This window comes from Balearica regulorum, chromosome W, assembly GCF_011004875.1.
Source record: "Balearica regulorum gibbericeps isolate bBalReg1 chromosome W, bBalReg1.pri, whole genome shotgun sequence".
NCBI classification, from domain to species: Eukaryota; Metazoa; Chordata; class Aves; order Gruiformes; family Gruidae; genus Balearica; species Balearica regulorum.
The window spans coordinates 24,012,292-24,029,818 of record NC_046219.1 but is presented as its reverse complement, the minus strand read 5'-3'; the positions used below and the strand labels follow the sequence as shown (position 1 = coordinate 24,029,818).

The window sequence follows — 17,527 nt, the reverse complement described above, 5'->3', positions numbered from 1 at the left end:
TATACGAAACTGGTGATACAGAATGCAGTTTTTCACCCGAGGACTGTACAACTCAGACCGCACGCTCAGACCTGTCCCGAAACCGGACTGTCCCCGAGCCATGCGTCCTGGAGCTGCTACCGCCCCTCCCCGGCTAGCCCCCCTTTTATGCTGAGCATGATGTCACATGGTATGGAATACCCCCTTTGGCTAGTCTGGGTCACCTGTACTGTCTATGTCCCCTCCCAACTCCTTGTGCACCCCCAGCCGTCCCACTGGCAAGGCGGTGCGAAAAGCAGAAAAGGCCTTGGCTCTGTGTAAGCACTGCTCAACAACAGGTCCACATAACAAAAACATCTCTATATTATCAACGTTGTTTCCAGCACAAATCCAAAACATAGCCCCATACTAGCTACTGTGAAAAAAAATGAACCCTCTCAGCTGAAACCAGGACACAGGCTTCCCCATATTTATATTTCAGCCATCATCCTCCATACCAGAGAAGCTTTACCTGCTTGGCTTAATTGCAGCACATGTTTCACATTCATGGATGACCTGTGAGATGGCGTCCATGCTCAAGTCCACCCCTCAGACACAAGCCCATCTATATGTCGCATCTCTTCCTTGATGGCCTGAGGTGTCATGGGCCCACCGAGCTAGAAATAATTCACCCTTATGCTGCCAGTCCAGATCTACCAGAGCCACTCCAATTTTAGCAGCCTGATCTACCTGCTGGTTGTTCTGATGTTCCTCAGTGGCCCGACTCTTGGGTACGTGGGCATCTACATGACGTACCTTTACAACCAGCTTCTCTAGCCGGGCAGCAATATCTTGCCACAATGGGGCAGCCCAGATGGGTTTGCGTCTGCGCTGCCGGTTGCTCCGCTTCCACTGCTGTAACCACCCCCACAGGGCATTGGCCACCATCCATGAGTCAGTGTAGAGGTACAGCGTTGGCCACTTTTTCAGCAATATCTAAAGCCAGCTGGATGGCTTTCACCTCTGCAAACTGGCTCGATTCACCTTCTCCTTCAGCAGCTTCTCCAACTTGTCACATAGAACTCCATACAGCAGTCTTCCACTTACAATGTTTTCCTATAATACAACAGGACCCATCAGTGACTAGGGCACATTGCTTCTCATTTTCTGTTAGTTTATTATACGGTGGGGTCTCTTCAGCACATGTCACCTCCTCCTCTGGCGACATTCCGAAATCTTTGCCTTCTGCCCAGTCCGTCACTTCTAAAATTCCTGGGTGACTGGGGTTTCGTATTTGAACTGGATGTGTGATCAGTGTGACCCACTTGATGTAGCATCGGTTGCATGGTGTGTAGAGGGAAACCTCCCTGTAAACATCCAGCCCAACACCGCCATTCGGGGTGCTGAGAGGATCTCTGCTTCAGTACCAATCACTTCCAAATCAGCTGGAACTCCTTCATATGCTGCCAATATCTCTTTTTCAGTTGGAGTGTAGAGGCCCTAGAAGTTGACCTCGAGTCTCCCCTGGTGCTTTCTGAGGATATTTTTTACATCTGCTCCTGCCTGGATTGGCCCAAGGGCTACTGCATGAACTCTTTCCTATTTAATTTGTTCAAAGGCTTGTCGTTGCTCAGGGCCCCATTTGAAATTGTTCTTACAGGTCTCCTGATAGAGAAAACTTAGCTTCAGACTGAAATTTGGAATATGGATTCTCCAAAAGCCCACAACGACTAAAAAAGCTTGTGTTTCCTTTTTGCTGGTTGGTGGAGACATGGCTACTATTTTGCTGATCACATCCATTCGGATCTGACAGCATCCATCTTGCCATTTTATTCCTAAAAAATGGATATCCTGTGCAGGTCCCTTGACCTTACTTTGGTTTATGGCAAAACCAGGTTTCAGAAGGATTTGGGCTATTTTCTTCTCTTTCTCAGAAACTTGCCCCATACAATGATGTCCTCAATGTATTGCAGGTGCTCTGGGGCTTCACCCTTTTCCAGTGCACTCTGGATCAGGCCATGGCAGATGGTGGGGCTGTGTTTCCACCCCTGGGGCAGTCGATTCCAGGTGTACTGGACGCCCCTCCAAGTGAAGGCAAACTGTGGCCTGCACTCTGCTGCCAAAGGGATCGAGAAAAATGCATTAGCTATATCAATTGTGGCATACCACTTGGCTGTCTTTGACTCCAGTTCATATTGAAGTTCCAGCATATCCGGCATGGCAGCACTCATCGGTGGTGTGACTTTATTCAGGCCACGATAGTCTACCGTCAGCCTCCACTCGCCATTGGACTTCTGCACTGGCCATATGGGACTGTTAAAGGGTGAACAAGTTCTGCTGATCACTCCCTGACTCTCCAGTTGACAGATGGTAATCAGGGAGTCTCTGTTGGTGCAGTATTGCCGCCAGTGCACAGTTGTGGTAGCAATTGGCACCTGTTGTTCTTTGACCCTGAGCATCCCCACAATGGAAGGGTCCTCCGAGAGACCAGGCAAACTAGACAACTGTTCAATTTTCTCCGTCTCCAAGGCAGCTATTCCAAAAGCCCAGTGGTACACCCTTTTGGGTCCTTGAAATACCCTCTTGAGGGGTAGTCTGTGCCCAGGATGGACAGAGACACTCGGGCCAATCACAATGGGGTGCTTTTGCCACTCTTTCCCAGTTAGACTCACTTCAGCTTCCAGTAGTCAGCTGTTGGGATCCTCCTGACACTCCAGAAATACAGATGGGTTTCACCCCTTCATAGCTGGATGGCATTAAAGTACACTGTGCACTAGTGTGACTAGACCTTTATACTCTTGTGGATCTGACGTGCCAGGCCATCGGATCCACACAGTCCAATAAACCCTGTTGTCCCTTTCCTCCACCTGGCTAGAGGCAGGGCCCCTCTAATCCTGCTCATCATATTTGTTACTCACCTCTTACAAAAATGACTTGGAAGTCCCTTCAAGGGGATCATAAGTACAATCAGGCCTTCAGCTCAGTTTGGGGAACTGCCCGTTGGGAACCGGAACGGCATTTTTCCTGGAAGAATCCCCTTTTGTGATTGTTTTTCCTTCCAACTCATGTACTCGTGCCTATAGGGTCGGGTTAGGTTTTCCATCCCACTTCCTCATGTCTTCTTCATGGTCACGCAGGTAAAACCACAGGGTGCCTCGTGGTGTGTACCCTCTATATCCTCTCTCCTGAGCAGAGGAACACTTACTCCTAATAGCTGAGATACTGGTCCATATAGGTGGGGAATAGGACTTATTCGCTTCAAGTTGCTGGACCTTTCAGGAACGTTTCTCCACAGTTGAAATGAGGGATGAAGAGAGACTTTTCTTCATATTGCCAGAGTCAGCCAGCCGCTTCATCCACTGTTGGTGCCTCTTCTCCTTTCCAGTCCATTACTGCCAGTGAGTTGGCGTACGATGATGGTGTGCTCTGTACAAGCTTCCGCCACATGGGTCGTGTGCACTGAACTTCATCAGGATCTGTGGGTAACTGCATGTTGTCCGGATCATAATAAACCATCTCCCACACAGCTAATTCCCTCAGGTACTGGATACCTCTCTCCATGGTGGTCCACTTGCCTGGCTGACATACAACATCTTCACTGAAGGGATACCTTTCCCTCATCCTTGAAAGGAGATGCATCCAGAGACTGAAGGCTTGTGTTTTTTTCCCCCAATCACCTTGACAATGGCCCCTTCCCTGGATAGGGATCCCAGCTGCTTGGCTTCCCTACCATCTAATTCCAGGCTACTGTCCCCACTATCCCAGCATCAGAGCAGTCAGGTGACAATGTGCTCACCTGGATGGCAGCTGAAATCTTTTCTCATATCTCGCAGCTCACTCAGGGACAGGGACTGGGTGATTACCTCTGGTTCTGCCTCTTCCTCCTGTTCTCATGATGGCCCTGGTTCTTCATCATCCCTCACTTTGCTAACTGATTTCTTTGTGCATTTCTTCTTCTGTATAGGGGTGACTGATACTGCCACTGGTTGTTTTTTTGATTCAGCTACAGTGCCTGTCACTGGGGTTTGAGTAGTGTCAGTGTCTGTTGCCAGGGTTTTAGTAGCCACCATGCCTATCACTGGGGTTGGAGTAGCCACAGACCGACAGGCACTGTTTTACCTCTCTTCCCGCTGAGGGTGCTGCCTAATATCAAGAAGTCTGTGGTAGATACTGGCCAGGGCCCAGCACTGTGCAATAAGTTGTGTCTCCTTGGAATAGCCACAGCATTTGTCTTTCAAATATTCTACCATTTTATCAGGGTCTCGCAGTTGTTCCGGAGTGAAGTTCCAAACCATTGGGGGTGAGAAGTTCTCTAGATACCCACCCATATTCTCCCACATGCCATGCCAGCCCTGACTATTCACCCTCAGGGAAGATCCCTGGGTGGTATTCTTAAAACAATTTTTTGTAATCCTAAACAAGACTTGAAACACATTCAGGAGACATAGCAATAGGAGCAAGCTGGCTTGAATATCCCAAGGATATTCAAAATTCTCAAAAGCTGCTGCAACCAACCAAAAGGGAAAAGGGGAGGTGAAAGAGCAGGAGAAAGTACGCTCACTCCCCCCGCCCCGCAGTGGGATGGAGGAGAAACTTGGGAGGAAAAAAAGTAAAACTTGTGGGTTGAGATAAAGACAGTTTAATATGACAGAAAAGCAAGATCATCAGCAGCAGCAGCATAGAATCATAGAATGATTTGGGTTAGAATGATAAAAGAATATACAAAAGAAGTGATGCACAGCACAATTGCTCACCACTGGCAGACCACTGATTCTCAGCTAGCTCCCAAGCTGTAGTCTAAACCCCTGGCCAGCTTCCCTCAAGTTATATACTGAGCATGACATCATATGGTATGGAATATCCCTTGTCCCCTCCCAGCTTCTTGTGCACTGCCAGCCTCCTCGCTGGCATTATTCTCATCCTAAATCCAAAACACAGCACTATACCAGCTACTAGGAAGGAAATTAACTCTATCCCAGCCAAAACCAGGACATGTCATTTCAAAGGAACTGGCACCTGCTTGCTTTGGCCTGTTATGAACATGCATGTCTGTGCATATACATGTGTATACATACAGACAGAGCACAAAACAAACTTGCAACTTTCTCCATCTAAGTTTTGAAGAAATGGTGCAGTGTATGTGTGCTATTTCTAATGAGAAACAAAGTTGACCCTGGCTGAACACCACATGCCCACCAAAGCTGCTCTATCACTCCCCCTCCTCAGCTGGACAGGGGAGAGAAAAATATAATGAAAGGCTTGTGGGTCAAGATAAGGACAGGGAGACATCACTCACCAATTACCATCTTGGGCAAAACAGACTCAACTCCAGAAAATTTACTTTATTTCCAATCAAATCAGAGCAGAGTAATGACAAATGAGAAATAAAACCAAATTTTAAAAACTAAAACTTAAAAACAACTTCCCTCCACCCCTCCCTTCTTCCCAGGCACAATTTCACTCCCGATTTTCTCTACCTCCTGCCCCCCGAGCCACACACAGGGATGGGGAATGGGGGTTGTGGTCAATTTCATCATAGGTTGCCTCTGCCGGTCCTTCCTCCTCAGGGGGAGGACTCCTCACACTCTTAGGAAAACCTTAGGAAAAGACTCACCTGCCAGAGAGACAGAATAAATAAAGACCACTAACATCCCACCTAAATAAACCATAAACAACACCAAAGATACAAAAGAAATCCCTAAACTCAACCACCATCCACTCCCCATAACTAATGCTAGTACCAAACCAACCACTCCATAATACAGAGACAAATTAGATGCTACTGCCAGCCCCCCTAAAACAAAACACATGGCTAAAAATAAAGCAAAAATAAGTCACAGTAGTTCTAACTTGGCTTTTCTTCACGGTCTATGGCCTGAAAAAATGTTTTTGTTTCAACCAAAGGAATCCATAAAGGCACATTCCCTCCCCCCCATGTATAATCATACATTAATTTATTTACCCCATATACTATATTAGTTCAGGGAATACATTCAATATATGGACTGTGCTCATGTTTATGTAGAGCACACCTCTCTCCTCCCTTCCAGGGACTGGCAGTCCATGCTTAATAGATAAGAACTAATACCTGTATTACAACCATCCATTGATTTACTGTACATATACTAAAGTGATGAAATACTAAATTTATAACTTTATCTTTGTCATGGTTTAGGCCCAGCCGGCAGCAGGGTACCATTCGGCCGCTCACTCACCCCTCCCCCAGCACGATGGGGAGGAAAAGTATAACAAAAGGCTTGGGTCAAGATAAGGATAGGGAGAGATCACTCACTTATTATCATCACAAGCAAAACAGACTGAACTTCGAAAGGAGATTCATCTAATTTATTACTAAACAAAACAGAGTAGAGCAATGAGAAAATAACATCAACTTTTAAAACACCTCCCCCCACCCCTCCCATCTTCCCAGGCTCAACTTCACTCCCAGCTTCAACCTCCACACCCCCCTCAGCAGCACAGGGGGACGGGGAGTGGGGGTTGCAGTCAGTTCATCGCACATTGTTTCTGCCACTTCTTCATCCTCAGGGGGAGGACTCCTCTCATCATTCCCCTGCTCCAACATGGAGTCTCTCCCACAGGCTGCAGTCCTTCACAATCTGCTCCAGTATGGCCTCTTCCATAGGGTGCAGACCTTCAGGACCAGACTGCTCCAGCATGGAGTCCCCCACAGGGTCACAAGTCCTGCCAGCAAACCTGCTCTGGCGTGGGCTCCTCTCTCCACGGATCCACAGGTCCTGCCAGGAGCTTGCTCCAGCACGGGCTTCCCATGGGGCCACAGTCTCCTTCAGGTGCCTCCACCTGCTCCTGCCTGGGGTCCTCCACAGGCTGCAGGTGGAATCTCTACACCCCCTCATCCTTCCTCCATGGGCTGCTGCAGGGGGACAGCCTGCTTCACCATGGTCTTCACCACAGGCTGCAGGGGAATCTCTGCTCCGGTGCCTGGAGCACCTCCTCCCCCCTCCTCCTACACTGACCTTGGTGTCTGCAGAGTTTCTTACATCTTCTCACTCCTCTCTCCGGCTGCAAAAACTTCCCCCAACTAGTCTTTTTTCCCTTCTTAAATATGTTATCACAGAGGCACTGATTGGCTTGGCCTTGGCCAGGGGCGGGCCCGTCTTGGAGCTGGCTGGCATTGGCTCTGTCAGACACAGTGGAAGCTTCTAGCAGCTCCTCACAGAAGCCACCCCTGTAGACCCCCCTCCTGCTACCAAAACCTTGCCACGCAAACCCAACACAATCTTTAGGCCTTAAAGAACATCCTAGGAAATATTTCTTTTTTGTGTGATAAATACTAATGTAATCTTATTTCTTCTTTAGCAATTACTGTACACTCTAGACAATTGTAAAGAACAGGGTATTCTGCATTTATTTACTATTATTCTGGGTTTTAAAATTTTTGTTTATGCACTAGAAATGGGATGTGTTTGAATTTTCAACCCCTGAAGGAAAAAAAGCAGAACTTTTAAACAACGCTGCTCACCAATTATTTTGATGTCTTGGCAGTTTACTAGCCTGCAATTGCTGACTTCTATTATTCTGAACTGAAATAGCTGTAGCACGTTTATCAGGGATCAATCACCTGATGCCTGCCGGATTTCTACAGCAAAGGAGAATCTTCCGTTAAAAACTCAGCAAAATGCGGTAATAACATCTTGGGGATTTGTTTTATTTTTTTTCAGGGTGCTGGGTGCACTGCACTAGTGGTAGCTGTGGTTGCAAGGAAGTTAGAACTTACCAAAGCTGAAAAACATGTGCATAATTTCATGATGGACACTCAGCTAACTAAAAGAGTAAGTCACACTTTATATTCACAACTGAAAAGGAAATGTGTGTTAAATTTTTTTCTGAATGTATTTTAAATGGTTTCATGCACCATTCTTTTATTAACTTTTTCATGGGTGTGACTTTGCAAGGTGCTATGTGGAGGAATTGAATGTCCTGAGTTTCTCTTTGAAGTTGAGGACAACAGAAGTTTCTCAGAAGATTTTGAGGATTTGAATATTCTTCTTGCAGCTGGAAGATAATTGATGTAACCAACAGTTAAAAGCTGTGAAAATAGAGACTAATATATTAAACTGACAAACTTTCATGTAGCATATGAGAAGAATATATAGAATTTTAAGGTTTATTCTATTCAACTATACTTCATATAAATCTAAATATCGGTTTAATAGTGTATCCAAGTGGTGTTTTGGTAGTTTCAGACTCATGAAACTCAAAGGAAATGAAAAGCAAACAAAACAAGCAACCAAGTATGAGATATACCTCAGATCACAAATCCATTACACAGATACTAGAGAAGTTTCCCCCACAGCTTGAAGATAGCCAGATCTTGTGGAAATGCAAGGACTAGAGATCTTGAGGAAGTCTCTCAAATCTGATTCTGTTTCCACTGAAGACAGGACCAAGGTTCTCCAGTGCTTTTATGGTTTCAAGGTTGGGAGCTCCTGCTGGGAAGAGCTACTGCATAGCATTACTAAAATGTCTTTACCTCTACATTGGGTTAGCTCTGACACTGCAGTGACTGGCATGATATAAAGCCAGAGGGAGAGAAAATACAGATCAATAATAACTGTTTGCCTTTGCAAGTAGCCTAGTAATCCTGTCATTAATCAACATTGCATTGAAATTATTTGTCTATTGCTTTCAAGTATTCTTGGGAATATTGGAGGGCCTAGGAAGGAACTGTAGGTATTATGTTGAACATTTTATAGAAAGCCTCATTTAAAAAAAAGATCAAAGCACTCATCGAATAGAACACTGGCTACATTTATTGACAAGCTGTTTTTTCATGTTCTCTAAGAATGGTAAGAAAGAAACCAGAATAAGGAAAAATATAAAAACCAAAACAAACAAAACCCCATGTTCTAACAGCTCTGAAAATTTAAGAGATTGTTAAATTTCTAAGAGAAACAAAGGTAATAATGATGCAACAAGAAAGAGAGAAAATTTATGGTCCTATAAAATGCATCTAGATAATTGCCATACAGATAAGAATATTAATAATCCTTCACTGTAATTTATATTGTCATAAACAACAAATGGTACTAACTCTTTTCAAAAGGGAGAAGTAATTCCCAGATGCAAAGAGAGTTTGTCCCAATATCACTTTTATAAACAACATGGAAATTGCTCAGCAATCCCTTTGATGTGATAATTGCTTTCTGGCCTCACTGTGGCAGCTTCTTCATGTACACACATCCCACAGTTAGGCAGTCTTAAGTGTTTTAGAAAGACTTTACATTAGAAAAGATAAAAAAAGAACATAATGTTATTTTTGTCAGCCTGGTGTTTTTCTTTTATGGAACAGGTGAAAAATGCAGCGGCCAATGTACTCAGGGAAACATGGTTAATTTATAAAAGTACAAAACTGGTTAAAAAGATAGACCATGCAAAAGTAAGGAAACATCAACGAAAATTCTTGCAAGCTATTCATCAGTAAGTACAATTTTACTTTGTTTTTCCTGTCCAAGCACTCTCTTTCTCTCCTCCTCTCTTGTTCTCTTTTCCTCATTCTCTCTTTCTTGTTCTCATTCTGCCTCTTGTTTTCTCTCATTCCCTTTCTGTATCTCTTCTTCTTTCTCTCTCATTTCCCCTCTTGCTCTCTTTCACTGTCTCATTCTCTTTCACATTCTCTCTTTCTTATTTTCTTGTTCTCTCTCCCTCTGTTTCATTCTCTGTGTCTCAATATCTCTTTCTTTCTTTCTCTCTCTTTCTCTCTCATTCTTTATTGTTCTGTCTTTTGGCTCTCATTTTCTTATTCTTTTCTCTCTTCCTCCTCTCTTTGCTCCTTTTTCTTTCTCCCTCTTTCTCTCTCTCTCCCTTTTTATCTCTCTCCATCTCTCATGTGTTCCCCCTCGGCTTCCCCTTCCCTGTCTTTCTTTCTCTGGCTCTCCCTTTCTCTTGCTTGCTTTTTCCCTTTCATTCACTCTGTTTTGTTCTCCCCTTCTCTCTCTCTTTCTTCTCTCTTTCTTGCTCCTGCTCTGTTTCTTTCTGACAAAACCACACGCACTCCCCCCCATCTCTTTTACATTTTCTTGTGTTGTCTCTTGGCCTCTCTCCGTTTCTTGTTCTTTCTCTTTCTCCTCTTCTTCCTCCTCCCCCCCCTTTTTCTTCCTCTCTTGCCCACTTCTCTCCCTCTTCCCTCTTTGTCACTCATTCTTTATTGCTCTCGCTTTCTATCTCTTGGTTTCTCTTTTGCTTTTTTGCTCTCTTGCTCACTCTTCCCCCCCTTCCCTCTCTTTCTCCTTTTCTTTCTCTTGCACACACTCTTCCTCCTCCCTCCCCCACTCTCTCTTTTTCTTCCTCTCTTGCCCACTTCTCTCCCTCTTCCCTCTTTGTCACTCATTCTTTATTGCTCTCGCTTTCTATCTCTTGGTTTCTCTTTTGCTTTCTTGCTCTCTTGCTCACTCTTCCCCCCCTTCCCTCTCTTTCTCCTTTTCTTTCTCTTGCACACACTCTTCCTCCTCTTTGCATGCTCTTCCTCTCTTGCACACACTCTCCTTCCCTCACACATGCACTCTCTCCCTTCCTAGAATTGTGCTCTTGAGTTTGAATTTCTTTCTTTCAGAGTGAGACAAAGATAAGGTTTTACTGTAGTATCTATTTAGAAAATACTCTGGTTATGTGCAGCACAGGGTAATGCAGAATTGTTTAGAGTGTTTGTAGGAGTGTTCTAAGTCACAGTCAGCTAAAATTGTACATTGATTCAGTTATTCTTCCTTGGACTACATGGGAGAAATAAAAAGACTTTTGTCCCCAGCAGCCACAGAGTCATCATAAGGAACATCCAGGACCCATGCTGCTCTTTGTCTGTTCTATTTGAGATCCCTGTCCAGCCTGTGGCAGCCTTTTGTATGACCTGTGAAATGGGTTTTCCATGACATACTGGGGACATGTAGATCAATTAAGGCTCATTTTGAACTGATGTTTTGATATGTCATGTACCATGGATAGAAACATTGCTCTAGCACTCTTCTTTCTTCCAGCTGCAGAAGAGTATTGTGTGCAATTTGTTTACCCTCCCTCGCATCTTTGAGCTTTTCTCAAGGGAACAAAGGACCTTGTAGTAGCAAATGACTCTCTTCCATCTTTCTGGATTCTTAAGTTTTTTATTGGTTCCCCTCCCTCACCTTCCCAGTCATTGGGCTGGAGACAAGAATAAAAGGTGTGAAGTTTCAAGGCCAATTTTATACAAGAAATCAGAGTAGATAACAGTCTCAAACTCACAATCACATCCCTAAAGGGTCTAAAAATATTGCCTGTGACTTCAGCTGGTCTCAGTCTTTTTTCTTTCTCGTGCACACTTACTAAGGTGAAGGTGAAATCAGTACTCTAAACAATAATATTAAAAGACATTTTATATATTGTATAAAGAAGAAAATCTGCAGGGGATAGTTAATGGGGAGGTTTGAAGGTACCATGGATTCATGAACATGAGAGTATTAGACTCCAAATGCAGCAGTTACTGATTGGAAGCAATAGCAACTCTGTAGGACTTCCCACCTGCTGAATAGAGCCCACTGTGCTCTTTTGGTTGTTTTAGTATATTTTACAGTTTGTCATCTTCTGTTTTGTCTTTTTATTTCAACAAAATGAAAATAGAGCTCGGAAGTAAGTTGTATGAGCTGTTCCTTCCTAAATTTTCAGAATCTATCACTGTTTGCATGCAAAAAATAGAGTCTTTATTTGTGAACTTCAATGGTCTGATTGCTGCCATGGAAACACGATCCAGAATCATCATCTTTTGCCGTGATAAGTGAAGTTCATAAAATCAAGATGTTTCATATGTCCTCATAATGAATTTAAAACAGAAAGTCTGCCATTTATATTTTAATCTGGCTGCTGCAGCTAAAGACTTACCATTACCTAGAGATACGTTTTCCAGTCTGTGCCAGGTTTTGGGCTGGTTACCATTAGATATTATCACCTTAATGTCAGCTGTTACTTTTTTTTTCTTTCTACAATAGCAATGGATTGCTCAAAATTTTAAAATTTGGCATACTAACTGGCAAATAGATGTTTCAAAGAATCTTAAGAAAAGCAGAAAATATATATTCTGCAAATTGCTTGAGAGTGTGCTCACCAAAACACTAGGATTATCATTCTCTAGTCAAATCATTACATGCTTATCTCTGAGTAAACATTTTGTTCTGGGGCAGTAATGATATAACTCATTACTTTGGAGACTCCTCCATAATATCTGCTTTAGAATACCTCCAGCTTGTAGCCTCTGAAAGCACTATTCCTATGAACTGCACTTACATTGTGCTCTGAAGGAAGCCTCCAGGGGAAGAAGAGTGGATGACATTCCAGTAACAAGCTGCTGGAATTTCAATTTTATATGAACAATTGATTTCTACCTTAAAAGAGTTATGCCCACATATTAAGAAAAATATTTCACAGCATTCTTTTTCATGGAGGTTAGCCTAGATGTGAAAGGAAAATGTATGGTAACTAAATATCTGACACAAACTTCTGATTTTGGAGTATCTCCCCAAAGGCTTTTATTTTAAAAAAAATGTAAAAACCTCCAAAACTTGGTACACTGTTGAATTTAACAGCCTTCATCTACTTCTCAGAATTTAAGTGGAAATTTCTATACATTTTCCCCAATTTAGTTTGGAAAAATAAATGTCCCTGAATAGGAATCTTTCCCTCCAATTCTGCATCCAGGTTAAAATAATTTATTGCCATCTTGGAAACATCAAGCTATTTGAGATGAACAGATTGGTTGGCTTCCAGGAGTTTAAGGAAATAATCCTGATCCCACTGAAGGCCTTGGAAGTTTTGTCATTAATTTAAATAGGGTCAGAATTTCATCCCCCATATTCAAAATTCAGAGAAGGCAAAACCATTTTTCACATTAGGGTTCAGTTAGAACACTTTGAGGCATACAAAGGCTTGAAGTGAAAAAAAATACTTCCTTTGCAACTGCTGTGGCTGTACTATACAGGCTGGCAGTGGCATGGAGCTCTTTTGTGCCATTGCTAGAGTTTTAGTTTTTGCTTTACAAGAACAGTTTTATATGCTTTTGTGCAGTCATGTTTGCTTTATAAGATATATATAGCTAAGACAATACATGAGAACTAGGTGGAGTATCTGTAAGCAATCTATGTGCAACAAAATGCTGCCAACTTTATTTTCATTTGAGAGTTAACCAAATAGATAGCTTGATTGCCTGTTGAGCTACTAGTAGACTGCATGGCATCTATCACAGATTTTATAAATTGATTTGTTGCTTTTGAAAAATGCTATTTCTTGCTTAGAACATCTACTAGAAAATTCACTGAAAGTCCAAGTAATTCTACTTTAAGAAAAATTTTAAAAAAACACTTATACTTAAGAGATAAATTGCTTATTTTTGAAAATCGCATGTAAAAAAACACTCCTTTAGTAGTTAATCTGAAAAAAAAAGGCATTTGATTCAGGAAACATATAGGAAGGTCAGTTACATATCTTTCAGAGTATGTGCATCACTAATTAATAATAATGCACTTTTAGCTAAGCATTAAAGAGAAAATATACCCTTGATTCTTCTTTCATAATTTTTACAGCAGTCTAGTTTAAATAGTGCATTGGAAAGGTATGTCTAATGTAAGTTTAAAATGTAACCAGATTTAAATTCAGAAATGTTCAGAGCGGTAAGAAAATTAAATATATTGGCAAGTATGTTGGTTATTTAGCTGCTGGTCAGGTGGAAGTTCTGTTTAAAGTAATGAGAAATTCACTTATCACTGTATTTCCATCAGGTTAAAACACCTGCTAATCCAATTCATTTCTGACAGAACAGGGCTAATACCTGTATCTAGTCATGTAGGCATGGGAAGATTCTTGATTGCTACAACATTAATGACAAAAAAACCATTTGTTCTATGTTTCTTCCTATATCTACTTGTAATGATACTGAGGCTTTGAGGAATGTTTTGGCTTTCTTTCATATAGTCTGGATAAATTGTTATCTCCCTTTCTGAATGCAGCTTTACCCATGGCAAACAGTAGTCTCAAGGACATGACATTTCCTTGCTCTTTTTCTTTTGTGGTGTTGAAGAGGCATGCTTCTCATTGTAGCAGACACATGACCAATTCTGACTTTATACAAAGCACTTGAGGCATTGTCCATGCAGATATCTGTTCTTGTAAGTTTTATGCATGCTTTTTAGAAGTCCTAAGATGACCACACAGGTGCACACATGCACACACAAAAATCTGACTTAAAATTCCACTTTTTAGATTAAGAAGTGTAAAAATGGAACAAAGGAAACTGAACGATCAAGCCAACACTTTGGTGGACCTGGCAAAGGTTAGTAGGCAATTACTGTTGTTTTGTATCAACATTCATCCTTTCCAAATGAAGAGTTTGTAAGAGAAAAATGTTATGACTTATACATGCAAATATTGTTAACAAATTTGTTAATTCTAGAAAATGAAAACATATATATGCTTTGGGTTAACGTTTATTAAGTGAAACATCTTGTTTATGGCTCTGACCAAGGTTTGAATGTACCTTTTATTTTCTGAACATTTGGAAAAGATTTCATAACTGAGGGGCTGCTCCTGAGAGCTGCTGAAACAGACTGCAGTGATCATGGCAAATGCTTAGGTTGAACTTTGACTAGGCAATGTTTGTGTAGTCCTGTATAATAAAGAGGTTTCTTGTCTGGAGACAGCTTATGCTGTGAGGGACTATAGTTCACAGGCCCTCACACAGACTGAACTTGAGGGCTGTGGTTTTTCCATTCCTGTTCTCTTATGAAGCAGTGATTTTAGACAAATAAATTTAGGTTTGTATTTGTTCCAAGTTTTTATAATGAATAATAACTGCCCATTTTGCTGATATATTATAAGAGTTTGTTGTTATTTTTAAAGCAATTTGAGATCAACTGAAAAAAATCATTCAACTGCAAACTGCTAGTGGAAAAATACAGAGCCAGGTCCAGCAGTCCAAGAGAGGTGAGGCTGCTGCAGCTCCATTTCCCCAGGTCCAACCATTAGCAAAGCTGAAGATATATTCCCAGTAGTCACACACGCACAGAGCAGAAATATACATCACATATAGACATGGCTGGCCACACAGATCACGACAAACACACACAGAGCACTCACAAGAGCAAAGACAGCACCAATGGCCTCATGCTGCTCTCCTCTCTGGCTGAGCAGGAACACAGAATCACAGAATGGTTAAGGTTGGAAGGAACCTGTATTATCAACACTTTTTTCATCACAAATTTAAAACATAGTCCCCTAGTAGCCAGTCTATTCCTCCCAGTGTCGTTGCCTGCAACTAGAAGGAGAGAGGAAAAAATAACCCGTGCACCAGATTCCCTCAGTAACCGTCCCAAGGCCCTGAAGTCTCTTTTGATCGTTCTTGGACTACGCATTGCGGCTTCATCACCACCCACATGGAAGAGCAGTAGTGGGTAATAGTCTGAGGGCTGTAGCAGGCTGGGGAGTTTCCTAGTGATGTCCTTAACCCAGGCCCCAGGGAGGCAGCAGACTTCCCTAAAAGGAGGGTCTGTCCGGCATATCGGACCCTCTGTTCCCCTCAGAAGGGAGTCACCTACATCTATAACCCACCTTTTCTTCCTCGTGGAGGTGGTCATGATATGGGGGGGGGTGGGCCTTTCTGACCTTGGCGACATCTCTGGCGTAGATGGACCGTCATCCACGTCATCCATCAACTGGCCTTCCACAGCCAGAGCCTCATACCTGTCGTACAGACGCACTTGGGAGGGCGAGGTGGGCAAGGAGGAGGTTTGCCTGCTGCCCCGAGCATGGACTTGCCTCCATTCACTCCTTTCCTTTAAGCTACTGCCTTCATCCTGGCAGGGGAAGGATACAGGGTCCCCTTGATCTTGGGTTTTGTCTGGTGGCTGTCCCTGTTTCTGTCTCAGGGAGGGCAGAGCTTGGCTGCACCAGTCTATCTCTTTCTCAGCCTCCCTGGTGCTCCTTAACCTTTCTACTTCCTCTCATAGCTCTGCCACCAGGCTGAGCAGATCGTCCACCTGGTCACACCTCACATGGCCATTCTCACTACTGCCATCCATTCCCAGTGACAGGCTCTGGCACTCCCTGCAGCCTGAGACCTGGGTGGCCGCATGTTTTCGCGGGAGCTCTGTCTGGGTTGCCACATCCATTCTGGCGAGCGCAGAGGTTAGAGCTTGCTGCCGGGTGGATGCCATAGCTAAGCTCCTTCCAAGGGGGTGATGAACACCAATGGAACTCACCTCTTGAGCTGGTAGGGTGACTACGCCCTTCCTGCACAAACTTCCGTGCCCCGCTCTGTTCGTAGCGCTCCAGATTGTTATCGCTCCCTAGGCTGCATTTTATAGACGTGGGAGTGGCCACGGTTGCTCTCGCAATGCCCAGGCCTCGTCAGTGCCTCCCGCGAGAGCTGCTGGCTCCTGGCGGGTCTCTCCGTTCCCCTGGCGTTTCCCTTCCTCAGGAAAACCCCCTGTGCTCGGCTGCAGGTTGGGCCGGCACCGGAGCAGCTCCCTCGTCGACTCAGGCCCAGACACAGAAGTGAGGCTGACAGTTCAGTAGTTCCCAGGGTCCTCCTTTCTTTCCTTTTTTAAAATGGGTTCAATGTTTCCCTTTTTCACTGGAAAGGAGTTGTTCCAGCTGAGCACACTTGCAGCTATGACATCCACCGCTGCCTTCAGGTGCTTGGGGGACTTCCAGGTGCTGGAGCTCCATGCAACCTAAGGTCTGGACAGGTATTTCAGTCCTTGGGAGGTCTGTTTGGGTTGAGGCATGAGCATAGGTAAGCTGTAGTGCTTCTGTTTGGGTTTCAGCCTCAGCCTTGCAGTTGTGGCAGGTTGTCACAGATGGAGTGATGCACTTCACTCATAAGAGAAAAGCAGCAATACGTTTATTGATATAAACCAGAGATTTAACAACGTTGATAGTAAATGTGACAGTGGTTTAACAAGATTTGACGGCAAGGCACACTTGATTATTTACTGCATAGAGGACAGGGTAAGTCAGACACGTTGGGGAGACCGTCCCATTGAGTCACGAAGTTCAGAGAGGACCTCCTTGCTTTCTAAACTACTCAGAGGAGTCTAGGTGTGGCTGGAGTCAATCCTAGTCCCAGACTTGTTCAACGGTTTATGTCTAAAGGATTATATGTGCACAATCAATCTAAGATATTGTCGTGGTTTAGGCCCAGCCAGCAGCTGAGCGCCACGCGGCCGCTCACTCACTCCTTCCCCAGCATGATGGGGAGGAGAAGTTAACAAAAGGCTCGGGTCGAGATAAGGACAGGGAGAGCTAATTATCATCACGAGCAAAACAAACTGAACTTAGAAAGAGGGATTCATCTAATTTATTACTAAACAGAATAGAGCAATGAAAAAAAAAACAAGTAACATCAAGCCTTAAAACACCTCCCCCACCCCTCCCCCCTTCCCGGGCTCAACTTCACTCCCGGCTGCAACCTCCTCCCCCCCCTCAGTGGCGGGGGGGGGGGGGGGGAAGGGAATGGGGGGAGGGGGATGGGGGTTGCGGTCAGTGCAGCGCACGTTGTTTCTGCCGCTTCGTTGTCCTC

General features: G+C 43.7%; 1 protein-coding gene and 1 long non-coding RNA gene across 3 annotated transcripts in view; one reads left to right on the top strand and one right to left on the bottom strand.

Moving 5' to 3' along the window:
* LOC142599226 (uncharacterized) overlaps positions 1-17,527 on the bottom strand; it is a 1,086,559-nt gene that overhangs the window by 108,879 nt on the left and 960,153 nt on the right. The gene's annotated exons all lie outside the window — the stretch shown is intronic.
* Positions 1-17,527, top strand: part of LOC142599158 (small conductance calcium-activated potassium channel protein 2-like) — a 162,252-nt gene that overhangs the window by 120,767 nt on the left and 23,958 nt on the right. For both annotated transcript variants that reach the window (XM_075738900.1, XM_075738901.1), the window contains 3 exons: positions 7,659-7,769; positions 9,290-9,417; positions 14,212-14,281. In XM_075738900.1, coding sequence (XP_075595015.1) covers positions 7,659-7,769; positions 9,290-9,417; positions 14,212-14,281 — 309 coding nt within the window. The remainder of the gene's footprint in view (positions 1-7,658; positions 7,770-9,289; positions 9,418-14,211; positions 14,282-17,527) is intronic.